Below are 21,288 nucleotides of genomic sequence, written 5' to 3'. Positions count from 1 at the left end.
TGCCCTTCTTTGGAACTGGGATGTAAACTGACCTTTTCCAGTCTTGTGGCCACTGTTGAGTGTTCCAAATTTGTTGGCATATTGAGTGCAGCACTTTAATAGCATCATCTTTTAGGATTTTAAATAGCTCAGCTGGAATACTGTCATCTCCGCTAGCTTTGTTGTTACTAATGCTTCCTAAGGCCCACTTGACTTCACTCTCGAGGATGTCCGGCTCAAGTTCAGTGACCGCACTGTCATGGCTATCAGGGACATTAAGATCTTTCCTGTATAGTTCTTCTGTGTCTTCTTGCCACCTCTTCTTAATCTCATCTGCTTCTGTTAGGTCCCTGCCTTCTTTGTCCTTTATCATGCTTGTCTTTGCACAAAATGTTCCCTTGAGATCTCCGATTTTCTTGAAAAGTTCTCTAGTCTTTCCCATTCTAGTCTATTGTTTTCCTCGATTTCTTTGCATTGTTCATTTAAGAAGGCCTTCTTGTCTCTCCATGCTATCCTCTGGAAATCCGCATTCAGTTGGGTATATCTTCCCCTTTCTCCCTTGCTTTTCGCTTCCCTTCTTTCCTCAGCTACTTGTAAAGCCTCATCAGACAGCCACCTTGCTTTCTTGCATTTCTTTTTCTTTGGGATGGATTGAATTGCTGTCTCCTGAACAATGTTACGGACCTCCGTCCATAGTTCCGCAGGCACGCTGTCTATCAGGTCTAATCCCTGAAATCTATTCCTCACCTCCACTGTATATTCATCAGGGATATGATTTAGGTCATACCTGAATGGTTTAGTGGTTTTCCCTATGTTCTTCAATTTAAGCCGAAATTTTGCAAGAAGCAACTCATGATCTGAGCCACAGTCAGCTCCAGGTCTTGTTTTTACTGACTGTATGGAGCATCTCCATCTTTGGCTGCAAAGGACATAATCAATCTGATTTCGATATTGACCATCTGGTGATGTCCATGTGTACAGTCACCTCTTGTGCTGTTGGAAAAGAGTGTTTGCTATGATCAGCGTGCTCTCTTGGCAAAACTCTATTAGCCTTTGTCCTGCTTCATTTTGTACACCAAGGCCATGCTTGCCTGTTATCCCGGTCATTTCTTGACTTCCTACTTTAGCATGCCAATCCCCTATGATGAAGAGGACATCTTTTTTGGGTGTTAGTTCTAGAAGGTGTTGTAGGTCTTCATAGAACCGATCAACCTCAGCTTCTTCGGCCTCAGTGGTTGGGGCATAGACTTGAATTACTGTGATGTTGAATGGTTTGCCTCGGATTCGAGATCATTCTATTGTTTTTGAGATTGTACCCCAGTACTGCTTTTCCCACCCTTTTGTTGACTATGAGTGCTACTCCATTTCTTCTAAGGGATTCTTGCCCACAATAGTAGATATGATGGTCACCTGAATTAAATTCGCCCATGCTTGTCCATTTTAGTTCGCTGATTCCCAAGATGTCGATGTTCAATCTTGCCATCTCATGTTTGACCACCTCCAGCTTACCTTGATTCATTGATCTGACATTCCAGGTTCCTAAACAATATTGTTCTTTACAGCATCAGACTTTCTTTTCACCACCAGACACATCCAAAGCTGAGTGTCCTTTCGGCTTTGGCCCAGCCGCTTCACTCTTTCTGGCGCTACTTGGAAATTCCCTCTGTTCTTCCCCAGTAGTATATTGGACACCTTCCGACCTGAGGGGCTCATCTTCCGGCGTCGTATCTTTTAGCCTTGTGATACGTTCCATGGGGTTTTCTTGGCAAGGATGCTGGAGTGGGTTGCCATTTCCTTCTCCAGTGGACCACATTTTGTCAGAACTCTCCACCATGACCTGTCCGTCTTGGGTGGCCCTGCACGGCATAGCTTATGGCTTCACTGAGTTACGCAAGCCCCTTCGCCACAACAAGGCAGTGATCCATGAAGGGGAAAGACGTTCATTATAAGTAAGCAAAACATTCTGCACTTAAAAGATAACTGTTCTTATTCAATGTCTACTTTTGACCAGAACAGTTCATAGGTACTAAAGTAGAGGCACTTGGGCTTGGCAACAAGGTTCTAAAAGATTCTACCTGCCATGAAGAAATCACTCATTTCCCCAGCAGGAAATGTGGCAGCCATACCGATCAAGGAACACTGGCTATGATCTTGTTTTGACTAAATAAATAACCAAATATGCATTTGAGACTTTTCTGAAGACTAAATGACCTAAGTAGGGTCCAACCTAGCATGCTGTTGGGCAGTTAACCAAACATCCTTCCCCAACCTGGTGCCCACCAGACACATTGGCTACAACTCCCATAATGCCCCCAGGCTGGGGATTATGGGAGTTGTAGACCAACATGTCTGGAGGGCACTAGGTTGGGGAAGGCTAGGTTAAAGGAAGCAGGACAGGAGGAAAAGAATTACTGGGACTTCGGGAGTCAAGCAGGACACTACCAGTGACATTAGCTCACTTCTAGGTCTCCCCTCTGGTATAAGGAAACATTCCTGAGGGCTCTTGGAAGATTCTCCAGGACCAGGTGGAACCAGGCCAAAAAGTGGAATTATTTCAACCAGATCTTGTTAATTTCCCTGCAGATGTTATTGGACTACAACTCCCCTCACCATTTGCTATGGTGGCTAGGGCTGATGGGGGTTGTAGTCCAACATCTGGAGGGCCACAAGTTGCCCACCCCTGATTTAAGCACACAGAAGCAAGAAGTCCAACTGGCCTCTGAACAGAGCTTGCTGGTTGCTGGGCAACCGATGGAATAAATGGCTGATCTGAGGTCATTGGCATGGACTGTTTGCCACTCTGTCCTCTGACACCACTCCCTAGCTCTCACAAAGAGCAGATTGGACAGCAAACCTGGTTCTAGGCTGTACCACTTGATTCTGGAGACAGGAATTCACAGGACAGAGTGCTCCTCTATACAAAAACACTAACAAATCCCTGACACAGAAAACTAGCATCTATCTTGGAAGGGTTCTAGCTTAGCCTTCTCCCTGAGATGCTACATTTTCTGTTTGTCTTGTCTTTTAAAAACGGTATTTTGTATGGAGACCATTCAGTTCAGTCTAGAAATAGGTTCACCACATCCTCTGCTGTTTGTGAGAACTGGGGCGGAGAGCTGTACCTGTCTGGCAAGAGAGGCAAAGGAAGGTCATCTGAAAGAAAAAGGGATTCCCAGAGAGGTTGGGAAAATCAGTTTTAAATTATGTTACACATGCATGCACACCGATGGTCAAATTCAGAAATTACAAATCTAGATATGCGTTTTCCTTTTTGGTAGTATCTAGACATAAATAGGAATAGAAAACTTGCTTAATGTGGGAGACTCCCAACCCAATCCCCGCCATGTTTGCTCAGAAGTAAACCCCACTGGTTTCAATGCAATTTGGTTCCAAGTAAGCTTGAGAGCACAGTCCTATGCATATTTAGACAGAAAAAAGTCCCACAACTCCCATTGGGAGTTGCAGGACTTTTTTCAGTCTAAACATGCATAGGATTGCAGCCTAAGATTGTGTCCTATGTTAATCTTTGCCCAAGTGCTTTGTACAGGTATAGACCTGAGGAAAATTAAATATATACTTTTAAGTCAGCTTAAAAAGATCAAGATAATATGCATCTCTTGATCTCTCCTTCATAATTAATAATAAAGTGGCTAAAGCAGTGCTTGGATACAATCCAAAAAATGACAGAATTATCTCAATTCGAATTCAGGGTAAGCCATTTAACATCACAGTGATCCAAATATACGCCCCAACCACAGATGCTGAAGAAGCAGAAGTAGATCAGTTCTATGAGGATCTGCAGCACCTACTGGATAGTATGCCAAAAAAGATGTTATTTTCATTACAGGAGACTGGAATGCTAAGGTGGGTAGTCAAACCACACCTGGAGTTACAGGCAAGCATGGTCTGGGAGAACAAAATGAAGCAGGACATAGGCTGATAGAATTTTGCCAAGACAACTCACTGTGCATAACACTCTCTTCCAACACCTAAGAGATGACTTTATACATGGACTTCACCAGACGGTCGACACCGAAATCAGATTGACTACATCCTTTGTAACCAAAGGTGGCGGACATCTATGCAGTCGGTAAAAACAAGACCTGGAGCTGATTATAGTTCAGATCATGAACTTCTTATTGCACAATTTAGAATCAGACTAAAGAGAATAGGGAAGACCCACAGATCAGTTAGATATCAGCTCACTAATATTCCTAATGAATATGCAGTGGAGGTGAAGAATAGATTTAAGGGACTAGATTTAGTAGATAGGGTCCCGGAAGAACTATGGACAGAAGTTCGCAACATTGTTCAAGAGGCAGCAACAAAAACGTCCCAAAGAAAAAGAAAACCAAGAAGGCAAGATGGCTGTCTGCTGAGACACTGGAAGCAGCCCAAGAAAGAAGGAAAGCAAAAGGCAACAGTGATAGGGGGAGATATGCCCAATTCAATGCAAAATTCCAGAGGTTAGCCAGAAGAGAGAAGGAATTATTTTTAAACAAGCAATGCGCGGAAGCAGATAATAGAATAGGAAGGACGAGACCTCTTCCAGAAAATTGGAAACATCAGAGGTAAATTCCAGGCAAAAATGGGTATGATCAATAACAAAGATGGCAGGGACCTAACAGAAGCAGAAGAGATCAAGAAAAGGTGGCAAGAATATACAGAAGATCTGTATAGGAAGGATAATAATATCGGGGATAGATTTGACGGTGTGGTCAGTGAGCTAGAGCCAGACATCCTGAAGAGTGAGGTTGAATGGGCCTTAAGAAGCATTGCTAATAACAAGGCAGCAGGAGATGACGGTATCCCAGCTGAACTGTTTAAAATCTTGCAAGATGATGCTGTCAAGGTGATGCATGCCATATGCCAGCAAATTTGGAAAACACAAGAATGGCCAACAGATTGGAAAAAATCAACCTATATCCCCATACCAAAAAAGGGAAGCACCAAAGAATGTTCAAACTATAGGACAGTGGCACTTATTTCACATGCCAGTACGGTACTGCTCAGGATCTTGCAAGGTAGACTCCAGCAATTCATGGAACGAGAATTGCCAGATGTACAAGCTGGGTTTAGAAAAGGCAGAGGAACCAGAGACCAAATTGCCAATATCTGCTGGATAATGGAGAAAGCCAGGGAGTTTCAAAAAAACATCTATTTCTGTTTTATTGACTATTCTAAAGCCTTTGACTGTGTGCATCATCACAAATTGTGGCAAGTTCTTGGTGGGATTGGGATACCAAGTCATCTTGTCTGCCTCCTGAGGAATCTGTATAACGACCAAGTAGCAACAGTAAGAACAGACCACGGATCAACGGACTGGTTTAAGATTGGGAAAGGAGTACGGCAGGGTTGTATACTCTCACCCTACCTATTCAACCTGTACGCAGAACACATCATGCGACATGCTGGGCTTGATGAAGCCAAGGCTGGAGTTAAAATTGCTGGAAGAAACATTAACAATCTCAGATATGCAGATGATACCACTTTGATGGCTGAAAGCGAGGAGGAGCTGAGGAACCTCATGATGAAGGTGAAAGAAGAAAGTGCAAAAGCTAGGTTACAGTTAAACTTCAAAAAAAAAACCAAGATTATGGCAACCAGATGGATTGATCACTGGCAAATAGAGGGAGAAAACGTGGAGGCAGTGACAGACTTTGTCTTTCTAGGTGCAAAGATTACTGCAGACGCTGACTGCAGCCAGGAAACCAGAAGACGTTTACTTCCTGGGAGGAGAGCAATGACAAATCTTGATAAAATAGTTAAGAGCAGAGGCATTACACTGACAAGAAAGGCCCTCACAGTTAAAGCGATGGTATTCCCTGTAGTAACCTATGGCTGCGCGAGCTGGACCATAAGGAAGGCTGAGCGAAGGAAGATAGATGCTTTTGAACTGTGGTGCTGGAGGAAAATGCTGAGAGTGCCTTGGACTGCAAGAAGATCAAACCAGTCCATCCTCCAGGAAATAAAGGCAGACTGCTCACTTGAGGGAAGGATATTAAAGGCAAAACTGAAGTACTTTGGCCACATAATGAGAAGACAGGATACCCTGGAGAGGATGCTGATGCTAAGGAAAGTGGAAGGCAAAAGGAAGAGGGGCCGACCAAGGGCAAGGTATCCTGAATATTCTGGAGGTGATGGACTCGACCTTGGGGGAGCTGGGGGTGGCAATGGCCGACAGGAAGCTCTGGCGTGGGCTGGTCCATGAGGTCACGAAGAGTCGGAGGCGACTGACCGAATAAACAACAAAAACTTGATCTCTCCACTGTTTTAACTAGATGTACTGCTGCTTCCAGTTTGTCTAGGCGTATACTGAAATGGCTCACCTTTTCCTGGTGTCTTTTTCAACCCTCTTGTATGTAAGGAGTTGAAAACTTGGTTGTTCAGGCAGGCATTTGGGGTTGGTTAGGGTATTTTAAAATGTTTAATGTGTAATTTTACTGTTTTAAATTGTGCTGTTGTACATTGCCCAGAGTGGCCGGGTGACCAGCCAGATGGGTGATTAATTAATTAATTAATGAGTCAAGTTTAGCTATGTCTGGTGTGTAATGACCATTTGTGCTATCTCTCTTCTAGTTTTGGCTAGATAATCTCATATTGATACAGGACCAGGCATATATGCAGCCATGTCTCTCTCCTCCCACCCCCAAATAAAATCCAGAAAAGCAGATGCTGACAACGAAAGCTTTATTAAAAAAAAACCCATACACACTGTAAAGAATTCAACCTCATGGTTTAGGATTAACCCAGTCACCTGTGATCAGAGACAACTGTTCCTATAAAGTAGCTGTAGTCACAAAATTTCCATATGAGAAACATGGGTTTGTTGGATTCCTGCCAAAGACAGACGCCGTACGACTATCATTCTTAACGATCCTGTGTATTAGGTCCTTATGGTTCTAATTTTGTCCTTTACTTGCTTCATTATCTCCTTTTGCCTATAAAACATTTGCCAAGAGAAGGGAGAAAGAGAGACTGAGACGTACACAAGCAATTAAGGGCCCTGCTGTGGAGGTTATGCATATGTCTAGATCAGCCTTCCCCAACCTGCCGCCCTCCAGATGTGTTGGACTGAAATGTCCATCATTTCCAGCCAGGCTGGCTAGGAATGATGGAAGTTACCATCAAACACATCTGGAGGGCATGAGGTTGTGTATCTTATGCCCTCCAGGGCTGGTGCATATCTTCCCTGCCAAAATAGGACAGGAACTTGAACTACTCTCCTCCTTCCCTACTGGGTGTAACATGAAAACAGTGCATGTGTGTGACCTCCTGAATAACTATAGCTAAGGCTGAAACAACCAATTTTAATCCCCAATGCATTTTGAAATGGAAAGAAAACTCTCTCTTGAGGTCACTGAATCCACAAGTTAAATCCTGTGAGCAGGCGTCTTTAGATTTAACATCTTATGAGAAATGACCCTTGAGTGAGAGTGACCTTTTTTTACAACACAAAATATGCTGGAAATACATGGTATAGTTTATCCTTTCATTAGATTCATAACTGGCAGTGTTTTCCGTTGTTTGGTAATGAAAACACAAAGCAACAACTAGATTGATACCCCACCCCCTCCATCTTTTTTAACATCCTTACTAAAACGCTTCATTTCTGTTTTTGGGAGGCATAAACATATTCCAGAAAATGAAAGAGGAAGTCTTAATTAGAATTCAGACCATTTCAACATCAAATCAAGCTGGTCAGACGTAGCAATATTTTAGTTATTTTTTCACTGGGCAGTAGATGTTCTCGCTGGAATTACGGGACGCCCCCACCCTCCCACCTGCCCCTTTTCCTTTGACAAGGTAAACTGGCCACTTTGCTGTTCCCATCATCATTTTCCTCCTTCACCATGCAGTACCCATTTATCTCAGGAATTCAAAATGAATTAAGCCAAAAGGAGAAGGAGGTGGTGGTGGAGGCAGCATGGAGGTCCATTTCTTGAGCTAAGACATCTGAGTGATTTGAGGCTGAACAGATTCAAGTTTCATTTTCTGAGGTAGTTTATCACCACTGCTTATATATAGAACCTGAGCCATCTGAAGAGGCAGCTGTGTTTCAGCCCAGATAGATCCTAGGTAGAATCTCACAGCAGCACTTTTAGGCCATGAACAATTGTCCTCTTTCATCTCCCAAAATTGTAGAAAGACGTATTAAGAAATCTGATCCAGCTGATCAGCATCACGGGGGGCCTCTTACGAGTTTGGTTTTAAATGTGACTCCAAATGTTTTTTAAGGGACCACTTTGTCATATACCCTTTGTCACATTCTGTACATTTATATGGCCTCTCTCCTGTGTGGATTCTCAGGTGACAACGAAGAATTGAGCTTGTTGTGACTCTCTTGCCACAGTAAGAACAGCAATAAGGTTTCTCTCCTTTGTGGCCCTTCTGATGTTTAAGAATGGCTGATTTTGTCTTAAACTGTTTCCCACATTCAGTACACTGGTAAGGCCTAAGGTCTGAGTGGGTTATGTGATGCCTTGTAAGGTCTCTGGAGTTGCGGAAGCTTTTATTACACATTTGGCACTGATATGGTCTCTCTGGTGAGTGGGTTTTCTGATGCCTAGTGAGGGAATATTTGCCCTTCAAGGATTTCCCACAGTCAGAGCATGTATGGCTTTGTTTGTCTGTGATGATTCCCTGGTGATTAGTGTGGCCTGAGCTGTCCTCGAAGGGTTCCTTACCCTCAAACCCTTTAATGGAATTTTCTTCTACACGGGTGCTCTGATGTTTAGCAAGAGTTACATTATCCACAAAGGTTCTCCCATTCTCAGAGCACTCTGGAGGATTTTCTTCCATGTGGACACCTTGATATCCAGAATAGATTGAACTGTCAGTCCATTTGCTGAAATTTCCTTCAGGATGGCTAGCTTGATCTTTAGTGAGCATTGCGCAATCTCTGAAAGGTTTGCGGCCATCTAACCATTCAGCAGAATTTTCCTCGAAGTGGGTGCTCTGACGTTCTGCAAGGCCTGTGCTGCCCACACTCCCGGAACATGCAGGGTTTTTTTCTTCCAAGTGCACTCCCTGATGCCTAGAGTAGACTGAATTTTCAAACCATTCATTCACATTTCCACCGGCATAGCTAACTTGATCTTTAGGAAGCATCAAGTTGTCAGTGAACGTGCTCTCACATTCTAACCCTTTAGCAGAATTTTCTTCTAAGTGATGTCTAGCGCAGGTGCAGCCACCCACACACTCAGAGCATTCAGGGTTTTTCCCTTCCACGTGTACTGCCTGATGCTCAGAGAGGGTTGAACTGTTAGACCAATTCTTAGAATTTTCTTCTGTGTTACTTGCTTGATCTTTAGCCAGGCTTGAGCTGTCAGCAGGATCTTTCCCAATGCTGGCCGAGTTACCTGGATTCTCTGTTACGTGCATCTCCTGATGCCTGGAGAGAGAGTATTTAGTTCCAAATGCTTTCCCACAGGTGGTGCATTGGTAGGACCTGATTTCCATGTGGATGCGCTTGTGTCTGCTGAGAGAGTAACTGGTTCGGAAGGCTTTCCAACAGAAAGAGCATTTATGGGACCGTCCTTCCACGTGTATCTCCCGGTGATTTGTAAGGGCGTATCTGTAGGTAAAGGCTTTCCCACAGATGTCGCATGGATAAGGTTTGCTTCCCATGTGCAGTTGCTGATGTCTACGGAGAGATGAATGGGTTCTGAATGCTTTACCACACAGAGAGCATTTATGCTGATAGACTTGCTCTTCCACATGGACTTCCTGGTGATGAGCGAGAGTGTACCTGTACGTGAAGGCTTTCCCACAGACATCGCATTTATAGGGCTTGCCTTTTATATGGATTTGTTGATGCCTATAGAGGACACTTTTAGCTCGGAACACTTTCCCGCAGTAGGTGCATTTGTGCTGATGGAGTTGTTCTTTGGCATCCGCTGTCTGAACCGCAGTGAAGGACCATCTACAGGAAGAAACTTTCCCCTGGTTGGAACCTTTTTTGGGTCTGCATTCTGAGTGGATTTGCTGGTGCCTCCTGAGATTATAATCGGTTGTGTATACTTTCCCACAGTTAGAGCACCTATAGCATCTTTCTTTCAGGGAAGTTTCTTGTTGGCTAGAGGGCAGTGTGCTTTCATTACAGACTTTCTGGAGGGAGGCATTTTTAGATTGTTCTTCTGTGTGGATTCTCTGATGATTAGCAAAACACTGGCTGTTGCTGAAGATTTTCCCACAATTAGGGCACATATGGACATTATCTTCCATTTCAGTCTTTGGCTGTATAGCTAGTATTGAATTAGGGCAGAGGGGTTTTCCACAGTCAAAGCATGTATTGTGTTTCATATTTACTTGGATTATCTGATTTCTAGTGAGCAGCATTTCTTCCTTGATGACGTCCCCTTTACCTGTCTGTTTATATTGTTGCTCTTTCATGTGCATTCTCTGATGATTAGTAAAACATCTCTCACTCTTGAAATATTTCCCACAAACAGGGCACAAATGGACATATTCTTCCATGTCACTTCCCTGATAAGGAGTGTGGGATGCCCCCTTCACAAAATGCATGTTATGGTTAAGGTTTTGATCAGGTGTCTCTTTTTCATGCATTTTCAGATTGTCAGTGCTTCCACTGTCTCTAAAACCCTTCTTGCAATCTGTGCCTTTACAAGGAAATTTACTCAGGTGGAGTCTCTGGTGTTTGATTAGGAACGATTTCTCCCTGTAGCTTTTCCTACTGTCAGAATACGAAGACCCATGGTCTTCCATGTGGGACATCGTTTGATGCCTAACAAGATCTTTCTCTTTCATGAAGCCTTTTCCACAGACAGGGCATTTAAAGAGATGTGTTCCCGAGTGCACTGCCATTAGATGTCTAACCAGGTATCTCTCTTCCATGTAGTTTTTCTCACAGGCAGGGCATGAATAGATTGTTTCATTGGTGTGCACTCTCTGATGCTCAGTAAGAGAGGCTCTTGTAACAAAGCTCTCCCCACACTCTGTGCATTCATAGCGTTCCTTTCTTGAATGGGATTTGCTCTTATGGATACTTCTTATATGCACATTGAGTGCTGATTTCTCAGTGAAACATTTGTCACAGGTAGAACATTTATAGGGTCTCTCCTTGCTGTGGATTTTGAGATGTCTGTTGAGGGATGATCTCCTACCAAAGCTTTTCCCACACTCAGAGCACACATTGTGGCTCTCTCCTGCATTTATTCCTTGCTGGCCATTTCTGCTACCAACAAGGTCTCCATGGTTTTTGTCGGTATATCCAATAACGCCCTGCAGTTGACTGCGCCAACTCTCACAGGGTTCTCCCTTCCAGTGACTGGCAATGCATGTACCTAGCAAAGCTGCACGTGGTTTTGTGACCCTGGAACCTTCCTGCTTAACATTCCCCTCGTCTTCTTTCTCACTTGTCAATTCATCATCTGCTGGGACAAGAAGAGAAAAGAATAACTCTATAAGCAGGCTGGATAGAAGATATCGTTTGGGGCTTTTTAGTTTAGAGAAAAAGGTGAGGAGGACATGATCGAGGTTTATAACAGTATGCATGATGTGGGGAAACAGAAGATTTTCTCCCTCTCTCATACCACTAGAACTCAGGGTCACCTGTGAGTGGTTTCAGTCAATGAAACTAATTGGCAATAGATTCAGGGCAGGCAAACAAAAGCACTTCCCCACACAACATATAATAATTAGTTTATGGACTTCATTGCCACAAGAAGCACGGTACTGAGATCATATTACACCTGTCCTGAAAGACCTGCACTGGTTGCCAATTGCTTCCTGGGCTCAATACAAGCTGCTGGTCTTAACCTAACTGTGCAATCTTATGGCAATGCCTGTAAGCTCCCAAACTTGGAAGCTTACGGGCATCTTGTGCACAGTGGGAGGAGCGGTGGAGGCAATCTTCACCTTCGCACTCCTCCTGCTCTGCGTTTTCGCCCATCTAGCTGGGGCATATCGGAGCAGGAGGGATACACTGTATACCGGCTTCCCCAATCCCCTCCCACTGGCATGCCCCCTTTGTGACCTCAGAGAGGCAGCCAGTGTGGTTCTCTGTGCTGGCTGCAAGGGGAGGGGCGGGGAGTGCGGATTCTTGGTAGGAGCGCTATCTTCTACCTCAGATCCTGGAATCCGAATTACCCTATGGCCCTCCAGACTCTGTCTAGGGGCCATAGGATTGCTCCCTCCATGGCTTAGGACCCGGCTATCTAAGGGACCACCTGTCTCGCTATGCCCGAGTATTAAGATCTGCCGGAGAGCCCTTTTTACAATTGGACCCCACTCTCTTGGCCTTTAGAAAGGGTGTAAAGATGCATCTTTTTCAATTTATCTTTTTAAAATGTATAATTTTAATGTTTTAAATGTTCTTGTTTCTATTGTTGCAGGGCTTTATTGTTTTAAATGGTTGTACACCCTTTTAATGGCTTTTTAGCAGATAAGGCGGTATATAAACGTTAATAATAAATCATAAAAAAGTGAAAAGCCATGAATGGAGAGGGCTTTAAAGGGGGATTACACAAATATATAGAGGAAGATAGGCCTTTCAATGGCTATCAGCCTTCATAGCTACATGAAACCACCATATACTTAATTCCAACTGCTATAATAGGGAAGATGCTATTGCCCTCACATCCTGCTTGTGGGCTTCCTGGTGGTATTCGGTTGGCTACTGTGGGAAATGGGATGCTGGACAAGGATAGGGCTTCTGTCTGATCCATCAGGGCTCTTCTTATGTTATGTTCACAGGGAACTCAGTAAACGGGAACTCAGTAAAGGAGTCAGGAATTAAAAGATCTGTCTAGGGCAAGAATGCAGAACCTCAGGCCTGGGGTCCCAAACTGGCCCTCTTGGGGTTTCCCAGGTGGCTATGCCCCTGTCCCATGGCCTCCCTTTCCTCCCCCCGACCACTGATCATTGAGTAGTTTCCCCTGATTTTGTGCAGTTTTCCCCCATTCTAAAAGGGTGAAATGCTTCTCCTGAGGCTTAGCTACTGGCAGGAAGAGCTTTAAGGTACAATATGCTGGTATTTTAATACTTTGGCCCTGCTGTTTACTTTTGGCCCCGCCCACCACTGGGACGAGAGTTTCTCTGAAATGGAATTTGGCCCTTAGGCTGAAAGAGGTTCTGCACCCCTGATCTAGGGAAAATGACACTTTTAAGATCTGCCCTGCCCATGTAGTTCCACTATTCGCACACACACACTGGAGCCATATGGGATGGACCCCATCTGGGGAAACAGCTCCTACACAAGTGTGTCAGAAGTGGGTCTTGGTCCCAACAGTTAAGTGCACAACTCCTCTCACAGCCTTGATACACCTGACAGATATGCGATCTATCCAGTGGGGAGGCTGGTCCTGCAGACTGGATACGTATGTAGGAAGTGAGCAGCAAGCCCGCTTTAGGAGCCAAAGCATTTCAGGGGCAATCCTGACCTGAACTAGATGAATCCGAAGTGGGCACGCTCACGGGACTCCGGTAGGAATTCCACCAGGTTCTTGTCTCTGGGCATGGTTTCAGTGCTTGGTTAACCAGACCTTCGTTGGCATCAGTGCTAGAGCACTGGATACCTGGGGTCCAAGCTGCTTGCGTTCGTTCCAGGTGGACAAGTAATTCAGATTCTTGAAGCTGAAGAGGGGAGGCTGGGGGGCGGGGGGAGAAACCCAGGTGAGTTATGGATACATTCCCCTGCTTAAAAAAAAGAAAGGAAAAAGAAATCAAGCCTGCCCAGCCAGCGACTTCTCTCTTTCCAGCATTCCCTTTCTGGGCAAGGTTGATGTGCAAGCAATCACTCAGTAGCTGTGGGCTGCCTAAATCAACTTTGTATTTAAGCACTAGCCTGGTAGCCATAGGCAACCGGGAATGTCATGCAGGCAAGGGAGGGGGCTGGCAGAGGAGGGACAGATCTCTCCATTCCTCCTCCACCAGTCCACTTGGTTTCTGTGCTGGCTGCAGAGGGAAGGAAACCTGTTTGGCTGATGGTGTTTTTTTACTAGCTTGATAATAGGTTAGCATCCTGCATTTCCATGCTGGGGAGCTTCCTCTGTGGCCAGCATGAAAACACAGGCATAAAATACCCTTTTAGCAGGCTAGTTTTTTTAAAAACCAGGCTAGTAAATAAGCCCACAGAAGTTACAAGACTGACCAGAATACTATTACTTTTCATGACCAGGGTTGCTTTGGGCCTGACAATAACTGATATGCAGTCCCTCCTCACGGAAGTATGTTTCTCAATGTGAGGAAAGAACCCATAGCCCAGTGGTAGACTACATTTTTCACATTTAAGAAGGTCCAGGTTCAATCCCCAGCATCTCCAGTTAAACAGAAATCTCAGACAATGGCTGGGGGAAAGAACCTGAGGCTTCAGGATTGGTCAAGGCTCCCAGGCACATGCTTACTGCATACGTTCAGGTCCAACAGCCCTGTGAACATAGTAGAAAGGATATGATCAACCCACAGTGGACACACAGGAACCCTATAAGGTAGCCCTTTGATACCAGCATAATGCAAATTTTATTGTTTTAAATAGTGTGGTAGTTTGACCAACAGGTGCGCTGTTTTAAAGTGATTTTGATATCAGATTTATGTGGTTAGAGGCTCTGGGCCATGTACATTTAGAAAACCATCCCACAAACTTCTAAAATACATTTCTAAATAAAATAAATGGCAAAAAAACTTTTTTCCTGAACCAGGCATACACCCTGTAAAGCAAGGATGGGTGACCCTCCCAATGTTGTTGGATTGCAACTCCTATTAGCCCTCACCATTGGCTATGCTGACTAGGGGTGACGGGAGTTTGAGTCCAACAACATCTGGAGGACCACACGTTTCTCCACCTCTGCTGTAAAGACAGAACAGATTGAGGAATAAACTGTCACGGATTTTAAAAGAATAACTTTATTGGAATTGCTGCAAAGGCTATTGAGAAATTGCTAATTGTCCTCTCTTAAAACAATATAGGATGTCTTATTATGAAATGCCAAGTGATGAGCAACTGAAGATGCTTAATGTTAAATAAAATGATGTAAATACATAAAAAGTAGTGATTGTTTTAAAGGGAATACACGAACAGGTTCATGGTGAATTCTGGGTAAGTTATGAAAACAGTTGGCAAGATGACCTGGATGATATCTAAAGAAAGAGTGTTGGATTGTAAAGCCCTATCACTTGGGTCATGTCTTCCTGCTGTCTTGATTCCTAATTTATCATCAAAATGTATGGGTGGATTTTTGTTTAAAATGGGAGGCACATTTTTCAGACTTGAGCTAAGCATTTCAGGAAAGAAAACAATCTTGTTGCATAAATGCAACAGGCCCACTTCTTGTAAATGGGCATCAGTGAATGAAAATGAGCACTCAGACCACCAATGTTCAATCAATTATTCAGTTAGATGAATCTATTAAAAACAATTTGACTGAAAATTGCTTTTAATTTTAATGAAAAGGTGCTTCTGATTAATCAGGCAGCAGATTTTTACATTTTCTAAAATGTAAGTACTTGCTGCAGAAGCAAGCACCATCTTAGAAGAGGCATCCCATCCTATTAAGAAGAGAACGCCTCTTCTAATACGTTGCCTACTGTGACAGGCGAATGCATCACCAGGAAAAAAAAGTATGTTTTTTTCCTTTGGGACGATTTTTTTCTTATATGCAAATGTTTACATATTTAAATGATTAATCATAGAATCATAGGGTTGGAAGGGACCATCGAGTCCAACCCCCTGCTCAATGTAGGAAGCCCCAGGGGGTCTCCCATCCAAGTACTAACCAGGGCTGACCCTGCTTAGCTTCCAAGATCAGGCGAGATCGGGCACATCTAGCCCTAAGGCTGCAGTCCTATGCAAATGATCTTAGGAATAAGCCCCATTGACCATAGAGGGCCTTACTTCAATGTATATATTCATAGGATTATGTTACACATGCAAGTAATTTTCTAACTGGTGACAACCCTAATATTTATGTACACTTTACAGATTTAGAACCTCTATCCTATCCCATTTCCCAAGGGCTCAGGAATGAAGAGGTTACCTAAAAATAACCCATAGTACAATAAGATCAAACTAAAATGTACATTAACCATGCAAACCTACTCAGAAGCAAGTCCTATTGAGTTTAATTACCTAGCACACCCAAATTCTGTGCCAAGAAAAGCTGAATTCTGTGGTTTGTATGTCATGCAAATTAAACATGCTGGCTTTACGGCTGCTTCCAGGAGTCAATTGCCTAGATTTCAGTGCAATCCTATACATGTCTACTCAAAAGTAAGCTCCATCAAGCACAATGGGACTTACTCCCAGATGAATATAGGATTTCAGCCACAATCAATTTAGGGTGCAAACCTATGCATGTTTAGACAGAGAAAAGTCCCACAGTTCCCAGCATTCCTCAGCCAGCATGCCTGGTGAATCCTTAGCCCTGCCACTCTCACATATAACCCCTATGGTTTTCTTGGGATGCTGTTAAAATTAAACCAGGTCAAAGCTGGTTTAAGTTTTCAGTCTAAATAAAATGTACCCCTAAAGATTAAAGAAAAAGAATGGGTAGAGGCCATCTCACCCATGAAGATGGTGTTGTAGCTCTCTTGCATCACTTCCCTATAGAGGCTTTCTTGATCAGAGGCCAGGAAATCTTGCTGGGTCTGAAACAAACAGAAAACCCCACCCATTCACTCACAGAAGGCTTCAGGCCTAGAAGTCTTATGCAGGAATTCCAATTCCCCACCCTAGCCATTCAACACAACCCCAGGGAGTGTGTGAGCGAGTGAGTATGTGAGTGAGTGGGGTGGGGTGGGCTGGGGGAGAATAGGTCACTTATTTACCTGACCTGACTCCGCTTTGGCCATGTTTTCCAGAAGTGGCTGGGCTTTACATGGAGATTATCTGGATGGGGGTTGAGAAAAAACAGTGCAAAGATTTTAGAAAAGTGATTCTATCTGGGGCCAAACTCCTGCCTCCTTTCTGTCCATCTGCTCTCTGCCCCACCAGATAGGTAAGACTATCAGGGCCTTTACTCTACCCCCTCCCTCTGAAGGATAAATCTGTATTTGAATCCTCTGAAGTAAAGCAGTTTTTTTTTCAAAGGGATCGTCTACTTGCTCTCTCTCTTCCTTCAAATCCCTCCTCGAAACCCACCTCTTCTACCTGAACCTCTTGGTTTAACTGCTTAGTCTACAGTTAAACCTACATATATGTAACTAAAAAGCAACGGAACTGTGGTGGTCTATCAAACAGAGAGAGAAAACCCTCAAACCCATAGTCAAGCAACAATATCTTTGTAAGAAGCAACCAAAATGAGCAAACTTTCAAGTTCTCCAAAACCCTTCATCAAGTTGGATGTTACTCAAAGGAGGGGGGAGTGGAAGAGAGAGAGAAAAGTTGGCTTGTAGTTGGAGAGGCATAGTCTGCATTTAGTCACAGTGTAAAGGCAAAACTGAAGTACTTTGGCCACATCATGAGAAGACAGGACACCCTGGAGAAGAAGCTGATGCTAGGGAAAGTGGAAGGCAAAAGGAAGAGGGGCCGACCAAGGGCAAGATGGATGGATGGAGGATATTCTGGAGGTGACGGCCTCGACCTTGGGGGAGCTGGGGGTGGCGATGGCCGACAGGAAGCTCTGGTGTGGGCTGGTCCATGAAGTCACGAAGAGTCGGAAGCGACTGACCGAATTAACAACAAAATAGCAGACTTGCAATGCAATCCTATGCATATCTACTCAGAAGTAAATCTTACTATGGTTAATGGGACTTACTCCCAGTTATAGTTCATGTTGATGATTGGAGCCCTTATTGGGAGAACCAGCCTGGTGTCGCGGTTGGTCTGGGGTAAGGAAACCAGTGTTTCTCCAGATGTTGTTAGACTACAACTACCATCACCCCTGACCATTGGCTATGCTGGCTGGGGCTGATGGGAACTAGAGCCAACCAACATCTGGAGGGCCACATGCTCCTCACCCCTGCGCCTAAGAGTGTCAAACTAGGGCTGGGGAGACCCCAGGTTCAAATCCTGCCAGACAGCCATGAAGTTCACTAGGTGACTTTAGGTCAGTGTCACTCTCTCGTAGCCTAGCCTACCTCACAGGGTTGTTGCGAGGATAAAAGCAGGGAGGTGGAGGGAACCAGGTACACTTCCTTGAGCTCCTTGGAGGAATGATGGATACAAATGTGATGAATAAATAAATAATGAATAAATAAGGCTCTTCTCCACTAGGCCCTATGCAGGATTCCCCTGTGTGTTTCACTTAGGTCTGAAGATAGATCTGAAGTTTATATTTCCAAAGAAAGGGAGATCAGATATTACTTCTTTCTTTGTCCCAGTATCCCTAGGTGCAACCTGAAAAGCACCTAGTAGAGCCTAATCCAATTAAAACTGTTATCTCCTCCTACACTCCATTTTAAGACCGTGACTAAATGCAACCTTGTGGCTTCAACATCAACCCAGTTTCTTCTCCCATCCCCACCCTGCTTTGCTTAACATCCTGCCTGATGAAGAGTTCTGGAGAATCATAGAATAGAACTTGAAACCTTGTTCACTATTTTGCAACTTTTTGATTGATCCCAATAAAAGTATTGTCAAATGTGGATTTTGGAAGATGCAGATGCTTCCTGCTCTCACTTTTCTGCCTCCCCTTTTTTGTTGTCCCCGACCCCCACGGAATGTAGATTTAGAGTGGAAGCTCTTGGGGACCAGAACCTGCATTTTGCTTATGTAGCTCTGTAAAACACGTGCATGCAGATGGTAATTAAAGCAAACAAACAGCAATCACAGTCAACAGCAGGGAGCCTTAGGGAACATTTCCCTCCCCACACCACCTCCTCTGAGTCCCAAGCAAGGCTTTTTAATTTGAATTAGGCCGCTCTGTCTGGAACATTAGAGTTCTTCTGAGCATGTGCAAAGCAACCACAGCTCGCCCTTACAGATCTAGGTTTCGAGGGCGGTGGGGACAAACTTCCAAAATGAGAGGCGAAGGCCTCAATCGAAGCATATTTAGAGCAAGCGATAAACGTAACTAAATCATTTCTGAAATGACCCCCCATATCTCCACACCAGGGGTATCCCCCAAACCCACACAACACGGGAGATTCAGGGGCAAGATTTTCAGGCACCAGCTTCCCTTCCAAGGCTCAATCACTGGGCTTGATCCCCTAATATCGTCCACTTTTAGAAATTAATGGCAAATCCCAGAAAAGTTGCACCGTCCTGGGGTGACTGCCGAAGGACGCTGAGTAGCTCAGGATGGCATTAGATTCTCCCTCGCCTCTCCCGCCCCCTTTACAAACCCTCTTTTTAAAAAATCAAAACTATTCCTCCTCCCCGCCAGGGTTGCGGAACTCCGCTCACAACCCCATTCGAAGATCCCTCCCGCCTCCACATTCGGAAGAAAAACCCCTTTCCTTCTTCGCCCCCCAGCGCCCCCCACCCCGTGTCCTCCGTTCATCTTACCTGGTATCTCCGGTTCAAGAATGAATGGCAGCGGGGTCCAGTTCCAACCGGAGCCCGCCCCCCACCTTTAAAACTACCATCGCAGCAGGTAAAGACAAAGAAAGCAGCTTTCTCTTCTTCCCCTGAAAAAAAAAAAAACCCAGCGAGGAGGAGGGGCAGTAGCAACTGGATCCCAGATCACAATGGAGTCAGCAGCCTCTGACCCTAAAAGCTCAGCCCCCAGCATGCGGATGGCGAGGAAGAGAAGGCTAGCGGAGGCAGCAGTCCCTCCCTCGGAGGTAACCAGAGACCTCTGGTGGCAAGAGATAATGAAACAACCACTCTGCTCCAGTCATTTCCATGTGAGAAATAACACGCGACCTATGCGTCCTACGTGATGAGCACTTTCCCCACCCTTTATTACCCCGCCCCACTTTTTGTACCATTTAGCCTGATGAAGAGTTCTGGAGAATTCCAAAGTTTGCACATTTATCTGTGGAATTTTGGTTGCTCCTAATAAAGATGCCGCCCAATCTTGGGTGTTTAATAACGTTTTGGTTCCAATCATGCTGGGAAGTCGTGATACTTTGGGATGCTGTAGCCCCTTGTGCTTTCCCAGCACATGGGCGCACGCTGAGGGCTTCCAAAGGAGCAGCCACTTTAAAGCACAATCTTATGCATGTTTTGGCAGAAAAAGTCCTACAACTCCTAACATGGCAGGCTGGGGAGTTCTGGGAGTTGTAAGACTTTTTTTCTGTCTAAACGTGCATAGGATTGCATAGGGTGCAATCCTATGGCTGCTAGTCAGCGGCTAGACAGCCATAGGATAAGTCGGTTCCTTGAGAACCATCCTTCACCCCCTCCCATGCTGCCTTGTAGGCAGTGTGAAATGGCCCCAAAGAGGAGCACAGAGCGGCGAAAACGTTCCTGGGGGTGTGCCGGGGCAGGGAACTTGGAAATGCCAGTACGACACATCCAACGTGTTGTCCGGCCGCTGCTTCCCATGCTCTGGCTTCCTGCGGCTAGACAGCGGAAATCGGCTGTCTAGCTGCAAATGCAGGGCTGCTGAAGCGCGGAGGGGACAATCCCCTCCGCGCATCCCCTGCCCTGCATTGGATAGGCGTGTTTAGACAGAAAAAGTCCTACAACGCCCTGGCTGGGGAATGCTGGGAGTTGTAGGGCTTTTTCTGTCTAAACATGCATAGGATTGCATCCTAAGCAACAGGGAAAAAAGGTTAGTTTTCAAGGAGGGATTTGAAGGAAGAGAGGTAGAGTGAAGCAGTGCTAAGCACAAGGCATTGCACAGCAGGATCATTAAAGAGTGCAAGACGCCCAGGGCCTGCTCCAGGTTTTGGGGGGCATTGGCAAAACAGTGGGTCCTCCAGGGCACATCCACACCCGCCTCCACCACTCTGTCTGCTCACTCGCCCCGATTGCTGTGGGGTGAGTGAACAAGCGAACAAAGAGGAGGGCCTGTCCTTCATTGCTGCCCAGGGGAAGAGGGGGCATCAGGTAAGCAAATGGTGAGTGCTGCTTTCTGCTGTTGCTGCTCACTTATCGCCCCACCTGCCCAGGTGGGCAAGCAAACGATTGCAGGCAAAGTGCAGCAACTGCTGCCACTCACCCGTCCACCAGCTCAGGGTCCAAATTTCACTGGTGCTGCTCCACACCATTGCCACCAGTTTGAGCAGCTGGGCAAGTGGCAGTGATGGGAAGGAGACGCAGATCAGGGGTTGATGGTAGGTTTTCCTGGAGTGTCAGGGCTTCAGCAGCTGCCTTGATCCTTGTCGCCCTCCCAGAGGACCTGTTTGGGTGACCGACACTGGAAACGTTGGTTGGGCAAAGGCAGGAATACAATGGCAAAGAAAGACAGAAATCACATGCTCTTCAGTAACACCTATTCATTGAGAATGCCCTGCTACACC

The 21,288-nt window shown here is 45.1% G+C and overlaps 1 protein-coding gene across 1 annotated transcript; it reads right to left on the bottom strand.

Annotated features, from left to right (window-relative positions):
* Positions 1-6,658: 6,658 nt before the first annotated feature.
* On the bottom strand, positions 6,659-19,610 carry LOC146355128 (uncharacterized). Its single transcript, XM_084840685.1, has 6 exons — positions 19,385-19,610; positions 16,765-16,825; positions 16,503-16,584; positions 13,383-13,589; positions 8,943-11,372; positions 6,659-8,858 (listed from the first exon to the last, which is right to left on the bottom strand). The coding sequence occupies exons 2-6, from the start codon at positions 16,786-16,788 to the stop codon at positions 8,176-8,178; spliced, it is 3,426 nt and encodes a 1,141-aa protein (XP_084696811.1). The 5' UTR covers positions 16,789-16,825; positions 19,385-19,610; the 3' UTR covers positions 6,659-8,175.
* Positions 19,611-21,288: the final 1,678 nt, after the last annotated feature.

Source organism: Heloderma suspectum, chromosome 2 (assembly GCF_057233095.1).
Source record: "Heloderma suspectum isolate Gila_16-S chromosome 2, 16-S_ref, whole genome shotgun sequence".
NCBI lineage: Eukaryota > Metazoa > Chordata > Lepidosauria > Squamata > Helodermatidae > Heloderma > Heloderma suspectum.
This window is presented reverse-complemented; position numbering and strand designations above follow the sequence as displayed.